This window comes from Chiloscyllium plagiosum, chromosome 7 (genome assembly GCF_004010195.1).
Source record: "Chiloscyllium plagiosum isolate BGI_BamShark_2017 chromosome 7, ASM401019v2, whole genome shotgun sequence".
Classification (NCBI taxonomy): domain Eukaryota; kingdom Metazoa; phylum Chordata; class Chondrichthyes; order Orectolobiformes; family Hemiscylliidae; genus Chiloscyllium; species Chiloscyllium plagiosum.
Genome location: NC_057716.1, coordinates 74358041 through 74377282, shown reverse-complemented (window position 1 = coordinate 74377282; position 19242 = coordinate 74358041). Strand labels below are relative to the sequence as shown.

At 38.4% G+C, this 19242-nt stretch overlaps 2 protein-coding genes across 2 annotated transcripts in view; one reads left to right on the top strand and one right to left on the bottom strand.

Moving 5' to 3' along the window:
* The window catches only part of LOC122551712 (G-protein coupled receptor 39-like), a 98785-nt gene extending 84295 nt beyond the window's left edge, over positions 1–14490 (top strand). Inside the window, exon 3 of the mRNA XM_043694068.1 lies at positions 13398–14490. Coding sequence (XP_043550003.1) covers positions 13398–13963 — 566 coding nt within the window. The 3' untranslated portion in view covers positions 13964–14490. The remainder of the gene's footprint in view (positions 1–13397) is intronic.
* LOC122551935 (ly6/PLAUR domain-containing protein 1-like) overlaps positions 14265–19242 on the bottom strand; it is a 52387-nt gene continuing 47409 nt past the window's right edge. Inside the window, exon 3 of the mRNA XM_043694507.1 lies at positions 14265–14500. Within this exon, the coding sequence (XP_043550442.1) occupies positions 14265–14500 (236 nt within the window). The remainder of the gene's footprint in view (positions 14501–19242) is intronic.

Here is a 19242-nt window from a genome sequence, read left to right as displayed (position 1 = left end):
CAGGGCTCTGTTCTTGGGCCTCTGCTCTTTGTAGTTTTTATAAATGACTTGGATGAGGAGATTGAGGGGTGGGTTAGTAAATTTGCAGATGACACAAAGGTTGGAGTTGTCGTCGATAGTATAGAGGGCTACTGCAGGCTGCAGCATGACATAGACAGGATGCAGAGTTGGGCTGAGAAATGGCAGATGGAGTTCAACTGGATAAATGTGAAGTGATGCATTTTGGAAGGTCAAACTTGAATGCTGAATATAGGATTAAAGACAGGATTCTTGGCAGTGTGGAGGAACAGAGGGATCTTGGTGTTCAAGTACATAGATCCTTCAAAGTTGCCACCCAAGTGGATAGAGTTGTTAAGAAAGCATATGGTGTTTTGGCTTTCATTAACAGGGGGGTTGTGTTTAAGAGCCACAAAGTTTTGCTGCAGCTCTACAAGTCCTTGGTGAAACCTCACTTGGAATATTGTGTCCAGTTCTGGTCACCCTACTATAGGAAATATACAGGGGCTTTGGAGTGGGTGCAAAGAAGGTTTACCAGAACGCTGCCTGGATTGGAGGGCTTGCCTTATGAGGAGAGGTTGACTAACCCCGGATTTTTCTCACTGGAAAGAGAATGAGGAAGAGAGGTGACCTGTTTGAGGTATACAAGGTGATAAAAGGCATGGGTAGAGTCAATAGCCAGAGACCTTTCCCCAGGGCAGGATTGACTGGCACGAGGGGTCATAGTTTTAAGATATTAGGAGAAGGGTATACAGGGGACGTCATAGGAAGGTTCTTTATGCAGTGAGTTGTGAATGCATGGAATACGTTGCCAGTGGTGTAGTGGAAGCAGAGTCATTAGGGCCATTTAAGTGACTGCTGGACATGCACATGTATAGCAATGAATTGAGGGGTGTTTAGGTTGTTATTTTATTTTACATCAGGATTAATCCTCGGCACAACATGGTGGGTCAAAGGGCCTATTCTGTGCTGTACTTTTCTATGTTCTGTGTTCTACCTCTCTTTTATTAGATATCAGATTTTAAACTTTGCAACATGCTAGTATATAAATTCCTACCTTCTTCTTCTAAAATAATGACCATTTGTAGCAGCAGGTGATATTGGTGACACAGTCATCATACTGTTTGTCATTACAACATTCTCTGTAAGCAAGCACGGTAAAGTAGTTTGTAAGGAATGTTACTATGGCTACAAACCTTCTCAAACTGCAATAGCTTTTAACAAATATTATATTTGTGCTTTGAAGGCTTCTGGCTGAACCTTCAGAAATTTTAAATCATTAACAAACTAGTGTTAGAGCATTTAACAGAATGCTAACTTCCTGTAGGGAGTGATTTGTATTTGGAAGGCTTTCAGTGAGTGTTGTGTCATGAATGAGTAATGGTGAGCTGCAAGCATTGCTTATTTGTCTTATTTCACCACTGGTCATGACATATTGCATTTATATTACATGCCCAAATTATAATTTTAAGCTAATTTATATTCTTAAGATGTCATTGGAACAGTAGGACAAAAAAGTTGCTGCTGCTCACTGATAATAGCAAAATTTAATTTCTCAGCATTGGGCCATCAACAGTTCACATTGTGTTTCTGCCTGATAGTAATGTAAATAGACAAAACCTTAAAGAAAAAATACCAGGGTATGTTAATATGAGAGAAGAAGCAGTGCAAGTGAGCATATTTGATGAGATTGGAAAAGCAGAGGGAATGCAAATAGATAGGCTTATATAATGTCCTTCTAGTATTGATAATTCCTTTCCACAACAACAGTCCTTTAAGATGTCTGTGCACCCTTCCTGACAACATTTCCATTATGTTTTTTCTTATTTAACCTATTTTTCTAATCAACCTGTTCAGAGTTGTTATTGCACACCTCTGGATCAGGTGAGACTTGAATTTGGGCCCCCTGGTCCTGTGTAGGGACACTACTACTGCTTTTTATGAAAACTATCAATGTAACCTTGACGCACTATAACCCTATCCTATCATTAGTCATGCGGTCTGGCTTCTCAGTTTTGCTTCTCCCAGAATGTATTTGAAATGACGAACTCACTCCTCTGATCCAACTTATCCATTTCGCTATTTCCTCGAATGTGGTAGGTTTTGCTATTTAATCATAACAAAAAGCAAAGTCTATTAAATTAAAGACAGAATATATAGGTTTAAAGAATGATTTAATAGACCTGTGTTTTGAATATTGGAAGCATGAAGATGGCTCAATTAGAGTTGACAGGGCTTAAGCAGTATTTACAGAGCAGTTGAACACGATGAATGAAAGGAATAGATTTAATGGGTAAAGTGACACTTTCTAATTCAATACTTTTGTATATTTTTAAACATTCTATGTGGGAACAGGCAAAGATGTGTACGTTCTGAGAAAATTCTGAGAAAATTCTGATTTTAAGCTGTGTGCCCCAACTTAAAATTAACCTCCTGTTTTCCAACTTTAATCCAAAATGTTAACCTCAGGTTAAAATGTGAACTATTTTTTATTTATTTGTGGAGCATGGGTGTTGCTGGCTGGCCAGCATTTGTTGCCTGTCCTAGTTGTCCTTGTGAAGCTACTGGCAAGCTGCCTGCTGGAACTGCTCCAATCCACAGGCATAAGGTTGACTCACATTGTCCTTTAGGAGGGAATTCCAGATTTTGACCCAGCAACCGCAACAGTAAGACAATAAATTTCCAAGTCATGATGGTGAGTGGCTTGGACGAGAACTTGCAGATGGTGGTGTTCCCATGTATCTACAGCCCTTTTCCTTCTAAATAGAAGTGGTCATGGGTCTGGAAGATGCTTAGGATCCTTGGTGAATTTCTGCAGTGCATCTTGTAGATAGTACACACTGCTGCTGAGCATTGGTGATAGAGCGAGTGGATTTTTTTTTTAAATATGGAATTCCCACAGCATGGAAACATGCCATTGGGCCCAACTAGTTCACACCAACCTTCAAAGAGCATCCTATCCAGACCCATCCCCCTACCCTATCCCTGCACTGCATTTCCCATGCTTAATCCACCTAACCTACACATGCCTGAACATTAGCTTGGCCAATCCACTTAACTTGCACGTCTTTGGACTGCAGGAAGAAACTGGAACACTTGGTGGAAACCCACGCAGACATGGAGAGAATGTGCAAACTATATACAGGCATTTGCCCGAAGTTGGAATTGAACCCAAGACCCTGGCGCTATGAGACAACAGTGCTAACCATTGACCCACCCTTTGTGGACATTGCGCCAGTCAAGCTTTGTCTTGGCTATTGTCAAGCCTCTTGAGAACTATTGGAAATGCATCCAAGCAAGTGGGGAGTATTTTATCACAGTCCTGACTTGTGTCTTGTAGATTGTAGACCAGTCTTTGGGGAGCGAGGAGACGAGTTACACGCCACAGTGTTCCCAGCCTCTGACCTGCTCTTGTATCATGCAATTAGATCACTATGTGATGCAGATTTAAGTACAATCAAGGTGTCTGTAAGGCAGCTAGGGATGGACAGTAAAATTGCTGGCCAGCCAGTGACACCTTCATTCCACAAGTGAATAAAAAAATGTTGAAATTTTAATCTGTGGTTAACATTTTGGATTGCAGCTAGCAATATCTGGAAAACAGACGGTTAATTTTAAGCTGAGGTACACAGCAGTTTGGAAGAAATCTGAGTTTCAAATATTTTCTCAGAACATATGCATCTGTGTATGTTCCCACACAGAATGTTAAAAAAAGTAAAAGTGTTGAATTAGGAAGTGTCACTTTACTCATTAAATCTATCCCTTCCATTCATTATATTCAACTGTATAGCCAAGTCCTGACACTGAGTCAGTAAATAGATATTGTAATATATACATAATATATACATCTTCAATGACTCTCAGCTGTCCTCCTTAAATATAGAACTGCAAACAATCAAACTTAGAAAAGACTCATGGACGTCGAAAAATGTGGCACTGGAAAAGCATAGCAGATCAGGCAGCATCTGAGGAGCAGGAGAATCAATACATCAAGCATAAGCCCTTCATCAGGAATGGGAAAAGGGGGCTGGGAGATAAATAGAAGGGTGGGGGTGGGAGGGGAAGGTAGCTGGGAAGGTGATAGGTAGATGTAGCTGGGGTGGGTGATAGTGATAGGTCTTTATGGATGGTGGAATGAATAGGTGGTAAGGAAGATGAATAGATAGGACAGTTCAAGAGGGTGGTGCTGAGTTGAAGGGTTCAATCTGGGATGAGGTAGAGTGGGAGGGGAGATTTGTAAACTAGTGAAATTGTTTTTGTTGCAGTGCGGTTGAAGGGTCTTGAGGCGGAAGATGAAGTGTTCTTCTTCCAGTTGCTGGGTGGATTGGGTTTGGTTGTGGAGGAAGCCCAGGACTTGCATGTCCTTGGTAGAGTGGGAGGGGGAGATAGAGTGTTCAGCTACAGGGTGGTGGGGTTGTTTGGTGGGTATGTCCCAGAGATGTTCCCTGAAGCATTCCGCGAGTTGGCATCCTTTCTCCCTATTGTAGAACAGATCACATTGAGAGCAATGGACACAATAGATGAGGTGTTTGGATGTGCAAGAAACTTTCTGCCGATGTGAAAAAGATCCTTTGGGGCCTTGGACAGAGATGTGTGAGGAAATGTGGGTGCAGTTTCTACATCTTTTGTGGCTTCAAGAGAAGGTACAGGGAGTGGAGGATGGGTTGGTTGAGAGGCGTGGACCTAACGAGGAAGTCATAGTGGGAATGGTCTAATATAAAGCCATAAAGTGAGAGAAGACCAGTTATAACTTCGTTCATGTACATGAAGCATTGTTATTTTGTTTTGGCACTCAACTTGTTTCAATATGATTTTCATTTGCTCATAGGTACACATCTACTATTAAGTATTGGTTTTAAAACAGTGTGTGACTTGCTCAGTCATTTTAAAGGTCAGTTTAGCCACACCATAATGTTGATCTGAAGTCCCTTGTGATCTACGCTAGTTAAAGATAGTAGATTTCCTCCCCTGATGGCCAAGGGCAAAAAATGATAGACTTTTAATACCACCCAGTAGTTCCAAGTCAGCATTTCCTTGCATTTTGTTTCAGGTTTATCAGTTTATTAAATTAACATTACCCTATCTGTCAATATATTACTCAAATTCATATCTCCAGAGTAGTCTCAGGCCCTGGGTGAAATAATTTGCCTTTTTTGGCTAAATGCAAGCCACGGTGTGTTTGTTATTGGAATTCTCACAACAAAACCAAGTGAGTCCTCTTGCAGAATCTTCTCAAACTTGTCACATTAATTGCTGTTCCCAACCTCATCTTATTATGTGCCATTCCCAGAGCAACTCTTGACTCACTGGACATCTTAGAAATGACTGGTATTCCTGGCACAAATGGCATCTGCAAAACGCGGTGGTACAACCAGGAAAGCACTGTCGGTCAGAGCTGCCTCGCAAGGTTCCTGACATTTGCCCTCAGTATGGGAAGAAAGGGGGACCTGCTTTCATGACCAGCTGGATGGGCTGGTGCCAATATGGGACTTCCTCTTCCCCCAGGACCAGTAGTGAAAGCCAAGACACCAGTCTATGCCAGCCCAGTCCAAGATTGCCTCCCAAGTTAGAACAGTCTCAGCCATCTGGAGGAATATCTAGCACTTAAGAAAGAAGATCAATGATCTTCTCCACTTTGTCAGGCTAAGTCCCGCCACCTTCTTTGCGACACCTCACACTCACTCCATCTCATCTACAGTACCGAGCTCCCAGCTGGGCACTATGCTCTACCACTTTCATTACTGTCGATACCTTCCCCACCCAGCCTCACTCACCACAACCCATGACATCTCTAACCCTGCATGGCCCTCTATTCATTCCCCCAGGACTCCTCCCTATCTACACTAATACTAATAGGTGGGTGACCCACTTTTATCTTCTGTAATGTCAGCCTCTCTCTCATTCAAACTGTCCATAATCTTGCAGAAAAGTCAAGACGGGTAGTGTGCTGACCATCATTCAGCAACTCATCTCTTATGAGGAGAGCATCCTGACTCTGACTTTTCTGAGCAAGGGATGGACTTGTATCAGAGATTTTCCTTGATTTACTGTGCTGGGAACCCCTGAGCGAACTCTATTCCTTTGACTTGATTCAGGTTTGTAGACAATCAGGACAAGCTTTCTGGCTTTGTGTCTGTGCTAAATGGCTCAGCAAGACAGTAGTAACATAAGCCTGATACCTCTGACTGTGGGCCCAAAGTGCAAAAAAGGCAAGGCTTTGCAAGGTAGGAAAGCTGTGAGAATCCAGGTAGGCTCAAAGCGAGAGAGCAATATTACAGCTAACAAAGAGCCCAGATAGGAACCTGTTCCAATCCAGATGCTGGGTACACATCCCTCAGAGCAAAGTATCCTTGCAACAGCAAAATAATGAGAGTTGCCAGTACAGCCCGAGGTGTGCCAGTGAAATGCAGGACTGGTAAGTGGAACAGAGATGTGTCATGAGGGTTCTTTGAGGCTGGCGCACATCAGATGCCCAAGTTCATGGATATGGAGTGATTGTGGTTAGTGCCCATGAAATATATGCTGAGGTGTTGATTCCTGGTGTCAAATATGGAGGTCGTTTAGAGCAATTGGGGATCTGAAACTGTCAAGCATCCGCCGTAGTTTCTTTGTTGGGTTTTTCTGTCATCCAGTTTGTTGGGTGAATTTGATAAGATTGCACCTGGAATATTAATAAGACAAGTTGAGCCATCAGAAAGAATCCTAACAAGCGTTACTCATTGTCAATCATCATCTCGCCACTGCCTGGCAAGAATCTCACCATGCCACTTATGAAAAAGTGTAAAAGATGAGGTGAGATGATCTCAATGTCAAGATAGTCCTTACCGCACTTTAAAGCTCACATCATTCAAATTCCTATAAGCTTCCACCCAAAGTTCAATAACATTATTCTTATACCCCTGTCCAACAAACATTTGAGTCTTTTCAACTTGATTATTTCAGAAACTTTATTCATTATGCGGATTGGAACATATTTTAGATACTATGTAATATTGAGCACAACTGTGAACAAAATTTTAAAAGGATATACACATTTCTACACCTTTGCTTGTCAGAACATGCATGTTTGCAGAGTTTGAGCAATTGCTAATAGGACTGTATATGACATTATAACGTCTTGCCTTAAGGTATTGAAGATTTATCAATGCGTTATATTTTTCAATTTTGTTGTCCAAATCTGTTCTGAAGTTATAAAGTAATTTTAAAAATATCACAATAAACAGAAACTTGATGACAGGTTTTATTTGAACTTTGATGGTAGAAGGGGATATTGAGAATATGGTTAGCAATCATGTGGGATTTTGAGTTCCATAAATAGAGGCACAAAATACAAAAGTCCTGAAATAATAATGAATTTTATATACCAACTAGAGTATTGCATCCAGATCTGGTCACCGCACTTTAGAAAAGATGTGAATGTCTTTGAGAGATTGCAGAGCCAATCTAGTTAACAACCAATTTAGATAATCAGTCAAGTTTGTAATGTGGTTCATTTATGTTTGTTAAGAGCATCAGACATTCATACACAATGACAAAATCTCTGAAATCATAAGGAACATGGTTAAACATTGTAAGCTTATTTAAATGATCCAGAAGTGTGTGGGGATCCTGAAATGCCTCTTTGTTTTTTTCATGGTAATGCCTCAGCCAATTAGAGTTGATTTGCCCACCAACGAGCACCTTTCGCTCCTGTTATGATGCTTTGAAACTTAGCATTATTGTGGTTATTCTGATGAGTGCAAGACAAAAATACTTTGACAACACACTCTCTTATCAGCAATATTCAACTGAAAACCTTCTGTTCTGGTCTATCCACAGTGCAACTGAGCAGGATTTAAATTCAGGAAATCTGGGTAAAACTTAAGATGGAACATGTTATGCCTGAATTTTGTCTACTTTTGTATGTGATGAGTGATCACTAAGGAATCCTCAAATCCTGCCTCATCACTTCTTATCTGATATAAAAAAATGTATGCCTTTTTAAAGAATGGTCAATATTGAACTTTAATTCAATGACACCAAAACAACTTAACTGGTTATTCTTCTCATTGCTGCCTGTAGGACCTTCCTGTCAGTAGATTGTTCTGTGGTGATTGACTTCAAAGAATAAAACTAATTGAGCATTTTGTTCTACAGATCTGAAAGGTGCAATATAAGTGCAAGTCTGTCCTTATTCTTAATATTTGGTTGTTGTCTTCAGGTTTCTATTTATAACCGAGCAGAGGCCATTGGATTTGAAATGTTAACTCTGTTTTCCTCTCTACAGATGCAAACAGATCTACTGAGTTTCTCCAGCACTTTCTGTTAGTTATGTTATTAGTTGTGTTATGAAGATGTGGATGTACTTTAAGAGAGTTAAAAGCAGCAGAACTACCAGACAGAGCACCAAATGTTCTCAATAAGGCAACAATATACCACTTGAATGAACAATTTGATTAGCTCATTGCCTGGAGACAAAAACAAATTCAAATTTGGCCAATCAGTTTAAATTATACCCTCCAAAATATTAAACTCCAATCCAGTTTGAATTTAGTATATTGGCAATCTTAAAAACCAATGACACAATCTGATGGGGTATAAGATTGGGGAAAATTGAACAGTTGAGAGGAAAACTGCCAAGCCCAGAATGTAAACAAACTGCTTGAAAAATAGCTCACTTAAAAGTACGTTTTTGATCAGTAACCTGTGATGCAGAAATTCCTAAGATGAAAAGAAGACACAGGAAGATCCAAATAGAAGTATGAAAGCTGCCTGGTTTTGAGATAAGAAGTATTGTTTTGTAAATCTTAATTGGGAGTTTTATCAGACTAGTATTATAGAAGGGAAGGTAAAAGATAGGTTAAAGGAAGAAATTGTAAATAGTGGTTAATTAATTATTCTCTGTTATACTTTAAGAAATAAAGTTGTTAATTACAGATTACTGCATGGAATAAATCCATTCTGTGTTGCTGGTTTTAAATTTAGCAGGAGGGTTTACCCCATGTCATAACAGTTGCTTTGCTGTGTGACCTTTGTTTTTGTAATATTTGCTATGTTGATGAGAACTGATTATGAAAGACCAGTTAAATTTTTTATGTGGAGTTACTGTACATGAAGTAATTATTAGCCCTCGCACATTTCTTCATGTCTGGAGTTTAGAAGAAACAAATTTGGATTTTAGGAACTACAGGTCTACTTCTGGTCGGAAAATAATGGTCTGTGCTATAACTTGAACATGTACATTAATGCTTGGATGCCATTTTGAGGAGAGAGCTTCAAAAGGGACAGTGCCCTTTCAGATTTGTTGGCTCGGGTACATGCTAAATCTTGTTCACAGAATTCCTACAGTGCAGAAGCAGACATTCAGCCCATTGAATCCACACTGACTCTCCAAAGAGCATCCCACCCAGACTCACACCTTACCCTATCTCTGTAGCCCTGCATTTTCCATGGCTAATCCATGTAGCCTGCACATTCCTGGACACTATGTGTAACTTAGCATGACTATCCACCTAACCAGCATACCTTTGGTCTGTGGTTGGAAACTGGAGCACCCAAAGGAAATCCACAGAGACTCAGGGAGAATGTGCAATCTCCACATAGACAGTTTCCCAAGGCTGAAATCAAACCTGGGTCCCTACTGCTGTGAGGCAGCAGTGCTAATCACTGAATCTCTGTAGTCTTTGTTTCTCCTTCAACCAAAACTGACTGGTCAAACATCTCAATGCTGTTGGGCCTTGTACACAAAATGACTGCTGCATTCATCCAAATAAAATAACAACATGCCAAAATAATTCACTATCATTGCAGAATTTGTGACATTTCTGAGCAATTTTTATAATGAGTTATATAACTGCAATTTCTTTCTGAAGTTCTATCTTACACATGAAAACTGAATTTATAACCTTTCTTTAAGAATCACACCTGTAGTAGGCTGAGGAAGTAAGTTAATTGCATGTCATATAATGACAGTAGGCTGTGAAAGCAGCTACTGTGGATTCCGTAGATCTGAAAAGCAGATAATTCTGGGAAAATTCAGTAAGTCCAGGCAACATCTTTGGAGAGGGAAACCTCTGAAAATGATTTAAACTTCTAATTATTTAGTGTCAACAATACAATCAATTAGAAAATTCAAATTTAATTATTTTAGTTTTTTATTAAAAGAAATTTGCTTGCTGCTACTTTGAAGAGGCAATTTGAGAAAAAAACAAAAATCTTTGAAAATCAGGGTTCACTGTATTAATATATATTTATACAATAAATAATTATCCATTTTTCTTCTTTTATATTTTTAATGTAATATTTTAGTACAATTTACGATGGAGACTTAGATTAAAAACTGAGATGTCCTATCAGATGAAGACAGAACAAAATAGTGACCATTTTGATAGCACCTTATCATGTCCTCAGTTTGTTCCAAATGGTTTTTAAATGAATTGATGAAATTACTGTGCAGACACATACAGCTGGACCTCATGATCAGTAAATACCCAGATAGGTAACCTGCTTTTAGTGATATTAGCTGAAAGAGTGCAAGCATATGTTACTCCATTTTTCACAAATTATTCTGCTAGACCTTTTGTTTCCCTGAGCAGGGAGACAGGAATTTGATTTAATGACTTATCCAAAGAAAAGCATTCCCAACAGTTCAGCAGTGACGTTTCTGCCTTTGTGCTCAGGTTTACAGTGGGGCTTGAATCCACAGCCTGACTCAGAAGGCAAAAGTGTTAGCTGCTGAAATGAGGTGACACACTATTACCAACTGAGCCAAATTGGTGCTCAGTGATTGCTTTTACCATAATTTGAAGTTCCAGCCTTTTACAATCTCATACTGCCACCTCCAAATGCTATCAGCAGGGAATGTCACTGAAGAAAACTTGTACCAAGCTTCTATGCCATTGTTCACTCAACAGGAGGCAGATCAAGACAGGCAGAAGTAGCAGTCTCTAATTTGACTTTCTCAGGGACAGAAAGTAAGTTATGAGCATTGTGCAGCAGCCTTTACCAGCATTTGGGATGAAACTCAATAAGCCAGATTGCTTATATTGGTTTCCATTTATACTGAATTGTGCAATCACATAAATGTGGAGAAAGCACTTAGTGCTTTATTATCCGTCCATACCACTTAAGTACACTTTAAAATGCTTTAAGTCATTACTTTTTCTTTCTTCCCTCACTCTATTGTATTTCAATTTTCAAATATAATTATGCATGGAATTTGTAAAATTCATCAGTTAATATGAAAAATAAGTTTTATTACACAGGTTTTTGTAAATACTACTTTTGCACTTATTTTGACTAGGATTTTATTTTTTAAAAAAGCAACGTATTCATTCGATGAAATTATCAGAAATGTCAATGGTCAAAATGTTTTCTTGCTCCTAAGGTGATTCTGGGTTTTCTTCTTTTAGTAACCAAATTTTATATCACCCGTATATGGAAAAAAAGGAGCATAACACCAATGCAATCAAATCAGTAATTATCTTAGTTCATACACTTTTCATGCTTGTATACCAAAGCCGATCAAATTTAACAATATAAAAAGTTTTAAAGGCTTTGAGAATTTTCTCATATATAGCAGTGTCCTAGCAACAATTTGGAGTGGTAATTCCACAATATTCCTACTTTTGACAAAATCTTTTGAACAGTATTGTAACAAATTAAACCAATTGATAAATAGGAATAATGAATTTCATTTTGAAAGAATGGTAAAATAGGTTTGTGGTAAAATATTTTGTTAACTAATACACTATTCTGTTTTAATAATAGGCAAAATGATAAAGAGACCTTTTCTGGCAAGTTATTGTTTGTAATTAATAAATGTGAATGATTCACTGGGCTGTCAGTAAACTGGATTTCCTATTCATTGCAGTGAATTAGAAGCAGGAACGTATCATTATGAAGTGACAGCCCAGATCTATTACTGCTACAGTGGCATTCTTTCTTTTTTTGTTTTTTTAGTTCTTTTGTATCTCTGTAATTGGATAAATTTCACAGTTCTAAATATCTTCTTCTCATGTCGTAATGTATAAAATATGGCAGCTGTTAAGCTGCGATGGAGATGTTAGAAAATCCAATACAAGTGCTGAAATAAGCTTTAGAAGATGTTGCACAGTAAAATAACTGCCTCGGGCAGATATTGTTCATCAGCACCACAGGTAATTCTATCATTCCTGAAGAATGATGGTAATAGTACAGTACTGGCTATTAAACAAACAGGAACTATTTTACTAAAGTATACAACTAATTATATCGTAAAGGTAATAACTTAGGATCAGGTTTTAGTCAGCTTTGTGAATCAAAGTGAAAATTCCATTACAAAATTCAACATGATATATTTTACTTAAAATTTGTTGTTGTTTTTTAACTGCAATCACTCAGGGGAATTTAGATGGTGCTGTGTAATTACACACTTGTCTTTGACCTCTGATATCTGGATTTTAATTTAAATCAATTTCAAGAATGGATGTCTCCTCTCTCTGGTAACTGCAGGGACTCAAAGTGAAGACTATATATTACATATATATATATATATAAAACCATAAAGGTGTACAACATCTAATATATATATATATATATATAATATATTTATCTATGTGTGTGTGTGTGTAGTGGAGTTAATACAACCTTGCTCACCAACTAGCTTATTATCCCTAACCACAACCTTTCATTTCTACCACTTAAAGCAAAAATAACTTTAATTTTGAAATAGGAACCAGCCATGATAAAATGTCTCTGTTTCTTTCTGAACGTACACATGGAAAAGCATAATGTCCGTGTACAGGCAGCTTGCCGATTCATTGCAAGCAAATCCTGACTACTAAATGGTTTGTACCTCTCATAGATAGCATTAGGTGGGTATTCTGATTGCTCATTCCATTGACATGCACTGAAAATTGAGTCAATGTGTCATAAACCAAAATGTTTATGCAGCTAATAAACACATTGTGTAAGGAAAAAAATAAGCTTACAGTACATGCTAAACTGATTATTGATACTGTTCATTGACTGGCTTCATTTGTTATTATGATGGCAAACTGATAATATCACTCAACTTATTATCTTGGAGCTCAATAAAGCACATCAATAATATGAAGACTGTGTTTCACATGACAGTTCAGATCAGAGTTGGTTCTTGCTGATATTTATTCACATCATCATGTTAAGAAGTCACTTTAGTTATTAAGTACACAGTACACGGAAGCAGGACTAAAATATATATTCAGCATGTATCTGCACTGCAAATACTTCCCATGCATTCTTCTCTGCACCATTTCAGAGCTGATGCATGACAAATGGAACTGGCTTCTGATAGTTTCTAACCTTAGGTCACCACTTCAATGGCTTGTTTGTATGTATGCTTTATGAACAGAGGTGATACTGTAAGACTTTTGCAGAAACATTTTGTTTTCTTTCTACAGTGCTCATTGTGGTTGCCCTAGCTGTGTGTTGGACTCCGTTGCAAATACGTCGTATCATGGCAGCATCCAAAGAAAAGTCACAGTGGACAACGGTATATTTCAGAGCTTTTATAACCCTGTTGCCTGTTTCAGATACTTTATTTTATCTCAGCTCAGTATTAAATCCATTGTTGTATAATCTGTCCTCTAAGCAGTTCAGGGCAGTTTTCATGCAGGTACTACGCTGTAAGCCTATAGAGCATGTAAACATGCAGACACTAAAGAGAACCCATGCCACTAAGGGCAGCACCACTCACTCCAGAAGGTCATTACTCCATGTCACACTCAAATACAACTCTTCACGGCAGAAAAGCAATAAGGATCTTTCGAACACAGGTGCTGAACTTGAGCCATTGTCACATCAAAACTGCCAGACCCGAACAACAAAGCCAGATGGATTTAACTCTGCCAACTCAGTTTCAGGGCCCAGCTTGTTGAACATTAACCCTAAGCTTCCCTCCACAGAAATCATATCTGAGCTACACCTAACGCAGCGGCCAAATGGAGTCAATGAAACTGAGATATGAAGCTCTTATAAAATGTAAATATATCAAGCAAAAACCACACAGAAATTTTTCAAAGTGCTGTCAGTGATTTTTCCAAAAGTCATTTTTATAATACCATGTAAAATTTCAATAAAGCAACCACAGAATTGGCAATTGTCTCTGTGTCAAGAATATGGTCTTTTAATGCTTTTAGATGGTGATTCTCAGTTATTAGTAATGTAAGCTGTTACACAGCATGTGAAATGTGGACAGCAAAGCAAGGTAGGAAATGTCAAAACTCCTACATCAATAATGACACTTGAGTTTCCTTCATTTTATATGTTTATGTTGGAAGAATTGCTGATGTGAGTATTCCAACTGCAGCTAAAAGTTTTAGGCTTGCTCTTGAAGACATCGCTGAGCTTCCTCTTCTTCTGGGACGGGGTCCATTACAGAGTGGAGTGTTGCAACAGCTGATGCACACAGATCCCACCTTTCCTGGAGAACAAAATGATTGATAGCCTGCAGACGTAATGAGGCAAGATGTAGAAGCAGCGCAAGACTTCCGATACATAACTCCTGTAAGTAGAAAAACAGCAATGTTAAGATGAATTTCAGTTTTACACTACTATTCTGTATTCTATCATTTACTGTTATATAAAGATAAATGAGTTTGAAAATCTTTAGCACATCTGCCACATTCCTGCTGTCACTCAGTGTGGCAAATGAGTTGGATAATAAGTTAGAATCTGATCTGGACTGGGAGTTTCTGGAAGACTTATTAAGCTTTGAGCCTCCAACCAGCCCTTACAAGGACATTGTAATGGAGAATTTGGTCACTGGAAAAGGATCCCTAAGTTTTAAAAAGATTTGTATATCTTCTTAACCTGGTGCATAAAGTAGGAAAAGACATTCCAGCCTTTGCGTTGAAAAGGGCTGGGGTGGTGGTCTTGGATTGCTTCCTGGACCTTGAAGTCGTATTGAATTTGAAGGGGAATCTTCAGCCTGTCTTTTAAGGAGACAAATGTGTAAGTGAAGAGATCGGTCTGGAAAGGAGTATCGCTGCATTTAAACAGCAGCAGCGCCATGAGAACACATCAAATATTAACCAGATAATCTGTAGGTCTTTGTAATTCAATCTATCAGTCTTTTGGGACTGTGTTCAGTTAAAACTAATGGCAAGATTTTTTTTCACTTTATTGTTGCAAAACCTGTAGGCTACTGCTATCCGTAGGATGGAATACTTGGTGACTAGACTTTAGCTGTTTTCAAGCCTTCCCTACTGCAAGTTTAGCTTTGAGGACCTCTGCTGTTCTTGCAAACTTATGGCAAAGGAATGGGAGCAGCTCCAAAGAAATTCCCAGGCCGAAGGGTAACAAATATGTAGCAATGCATTTAGCAATTATTACAGGAGACTCTGAATGCTGAAATATACGATTTATTGTCTTGACGGATGTGCAGAATAGCTCCCTCAAGAAACATTTTTATTTTAAATGCTTTACTTGAGACATTTCACAGAAATTGGAGCTACATTAATTCTGCTAACCAAAACATATTTTTGAAATATTGTGGATATTTTAAATATGAACATAAATGTGTGAACATCAATATGACTGTATATATGTACTTCATTCTCTTAATAGAACATTAACTTGTGAACAGAAACACTTTACTCTTTAGATGCATATGAAAATTAATTGGAAGCATATTCTACATTCATAAATCAAGCATGCCTGATTATCACATTTGTCCCTATTCTGAACCTCATGGCAATCCTAAAGAGAGATGAACTATCGCAGGGCTCAGGGATTCATTGAGTCCAATAACAATATGTAGATGAAAATAGAATAGGGCAAGGTAATTTAACAGTTGGAAAGCCAGGAAGTATGAACTGGAGTTTTTGCTGAAATCAGCAGCCTGCTCTGAAATTTTGAATCGTTAATTGGTAATTGAACTTTGTTAGCAAGCCATTAAGCTGACCGCGCAGACTGGGTGAACTTTTTCTTTGAAATGGTGGGATAAAAGGCTGGATACAATATTTGGGGATGGCTTGAGAGCAGTGGGTGGCATCACCTCCAAGGTGTACCTCTGCCGTTGGTGCCCAAACACATGGGCTCCATAATCCAACCAACTCCATGTCCCTTATACCCCTCCCTCTCATGCTCTCTAACTCCTTCCTGTTCAAAAGCCTTGGCCTGCTACTGTCTGGTGGCCGTGTCCTCTCTATTAATGCTGTTGAGACTACTAAAAATGCTGGCCAATCAGATTGTCGGGACCTTTTGGGTAGGGGATTCCTCTCACTGAGGGACAGAAGTCCCACTTTCTGTTCATTAAAGCAAGTTATTGCTGCAGACCAGTCTTCTTTTTTTAAATTGGTCTGCTCGAGACTGAATTAATAATAGGGAACTGAGCAACATATCCTGGCATAAAATTCAGCCCTGTGGGTTTCATAGAGATTGTTATGAATTTAAAAGTGGATCTGCTTTTAAAGGATTTGTGGATGATGGATGGTCAGACAGTCATGTGGGGACGGACAAAGTATTTATACAGTTTATGCTATCTGTTGAGCGATAGTAAACTAATCCTGCTTTTCTTGGTCCCACAAGCAGTGCTATAAATGCAGAAAGTCAATTTCTGTCATATCTTCCTTTAGTCACTGGATTTCACAATCCTCATGAAAGCTGGTGTGTAAATGTTAAGAATAATGATGATGTTAAAATGGAGACATGCAAATCTCCTTTAAATGTTCCAAGGAGTGGCCCACATTCTGCAAGCAGTTTGTCGTTCCCTAATCCCACTTCCATTAAAAGCAAAAGTGAACTCTGACAGGTATTCACTTCAAAACATTTAATTACCCAAACCTGCTCACTGATTCAACAATGTTAAACAAATAACTCTTGCATTTTATCAGTTTTGGGAGGAGTATGAGTGAGTACATATCATAGTTAAAACTTTAGAGTGGAGTTCTAGTTAAGGATCACACAGGAATGTTTTTGATTTCTTGACACAAGTTAATCAATACACTGTGCAGTATAAATATTTACTGTTGTTAAACCTGAGAACACAAAGTTATGAACTACAATTAGAAATATTAGCAAATTCTTAAAGATATTTCTATGCCATTTCTATCTGCTAATTTAACAAAGAATTTAACCTGTTTAAAATAAATGCCTATTCAGTTTGTGAGGAAATCCAGCCCTCTAACTGATCTAAACTGGTTGGCAACGTCTTATTTATGGGTTAACATTGATTTTTATTATTATGTGAAGTGCTGTATTTCAACCTGACACATCGGCTGGAATATATTTAAAGAATCACAGAAGTGGCTTATAATAAGGTGGTTCCTTCAACACCCACTCAGACAGTTAAATAAAAGAAACTAAATGCCACATAATCATTTGGCAACTGAAATTAGGAGATATTTATAGATTAAATTTAAAAGGGGTAGCCAAGGTAAATCTTGTCTTTGCAAAATCATTGGCTGGTGGAGCACATCAGAATTAGGAAAGCCAAGTTTGCAATTCTCCAAAGAGTTGGATGTCCTTCCGGAAGCACAGCATGATGCCCCCCTCCCTAAGGTGTCCAGCACAGAAGGCCAAAAAGGAATTGGCAGAAAGTGTACTGCTTCTGATGTACTAATACAAAGTAGGAAAAGTTCAGGAAGATGTCAGAACTAAAAGAACATTGCAGTAATAAGCTCAGCAGCACTGGTCTATATGATTAGCCACTGGTTCAAGCACATATATAATAAAGTGTTAACAACTTACAGTTTCATAATTGTAAATGCTAAGCAATTGGACTAGGTTACCCAGAATCAGTGCTGCTTTAATACAACTAGGGAAAATAATTTTGTTCAAATTTGATAGGATAAATGTTATGGGTAAATGTAACCTACCTAGCAATAATTCTTTGAAGCTTGATATGGTTTAGAGAAACAAAGATGCCCAAAATCTGCATATATGCAGAACATTCTCACAACTTGGTGTGTTTTCTATAATTCGACTGTTAAAAACAGAGGAACAGGATATGCCAATTCTGGCCTTGAGCCTGTTCCAGCATTCTATCAGATCATGAATGACCTGACATGGCGCCAGAGTTCTGCTATTGTTCCAAATCATTATTAATTCAACCTGACAAAAATCTTGCAATTTCAGTCTTGAAAGTCTTGATTAATCTCGCATTCACAGTCGGCTGTTGGGAAAACTGCTCCAGATTTCCCTAAACTTTAGTTTGAAAAATGTTTTTTGAATTCACTTCCAAGTGACCTTGCCCTAACTTTATGATGGTATTTCTTGCTCTGGATTCTCCCACCAGAGAAAATAGTTTTTCTGTATCAACTCTATTGCATCCATATTATAATGTTAAAGACCATGACCAGGTCAATCCTCAATAGAATATAAAGAATTTATACAACCTGGCCTCACAACTTAACCAGCAGAGATCCCCTCCATTATACCTAGTTACTGTCACTTACCACTCAATTACAAAGCCACTTTTTTTTTTCTTTTACATTTATAGTGCTGTGAGGGAGCGCAGGATTTTGACCCATGAAAAGTCATCATAATCTTACCAGATTATACGGCTGCTCTCATTAGACAGAGACAATTTGTGGAAGTCTGATTGAAGGTCACTATGCTGGTGTCACTGTGCAAACCATACCAGCTGTAAAACCAAATGACCTAACCGACAACTGACAGTGAAGGATTGACAATATCGTTCCAATTCAGGATGGTGCCTGGTTTGGAAGAAGATTTGTAAATGGTCATGCTCTGAAGTTATAAAGTAAGGTGGTAGAAGACACCAGTTTGGAAGGTATTGTTGAAGCAGCGTTGGTAAGTTGTTGAGTGCAAGGAAGTTGCAGGAAAGAACTCCTTTGACTTTCCTCTGCGATCTCTCTCTGGATGCTGTACCCTTCTGCCTGTAAGAATCTGTGTTTGAATTCACCTTTTTGCCAAGGGGTGTGTTTATGGGATGTTACTGTATTGGAACAGTTAATTAGTAATAGGTACTATATCGGGTTGGTTAAATTGGTTGTAACAGTGCACTTACTGTTAGTGCACTTTGTGGAGGGAGTGAATGTTTACAAGGTTACCTCCAATTGTGTACTCTCATCTATGCTAATAATTCTTAGTGCAGAACTATTATTTTCAATGCTCACATGGATACATGTATTTGGAAAGGCAAGGACTGATTCGGGATAGTCAACATGGCTTTGTGCGTGGGAAATCATGTCTCACAAACTTGATTGAGTTTTTTGAAGAAGTAACAAAGAAGATTGATGAGAGTAGAGCAGTAGATGTGATCTATATGGACTTCAGTAA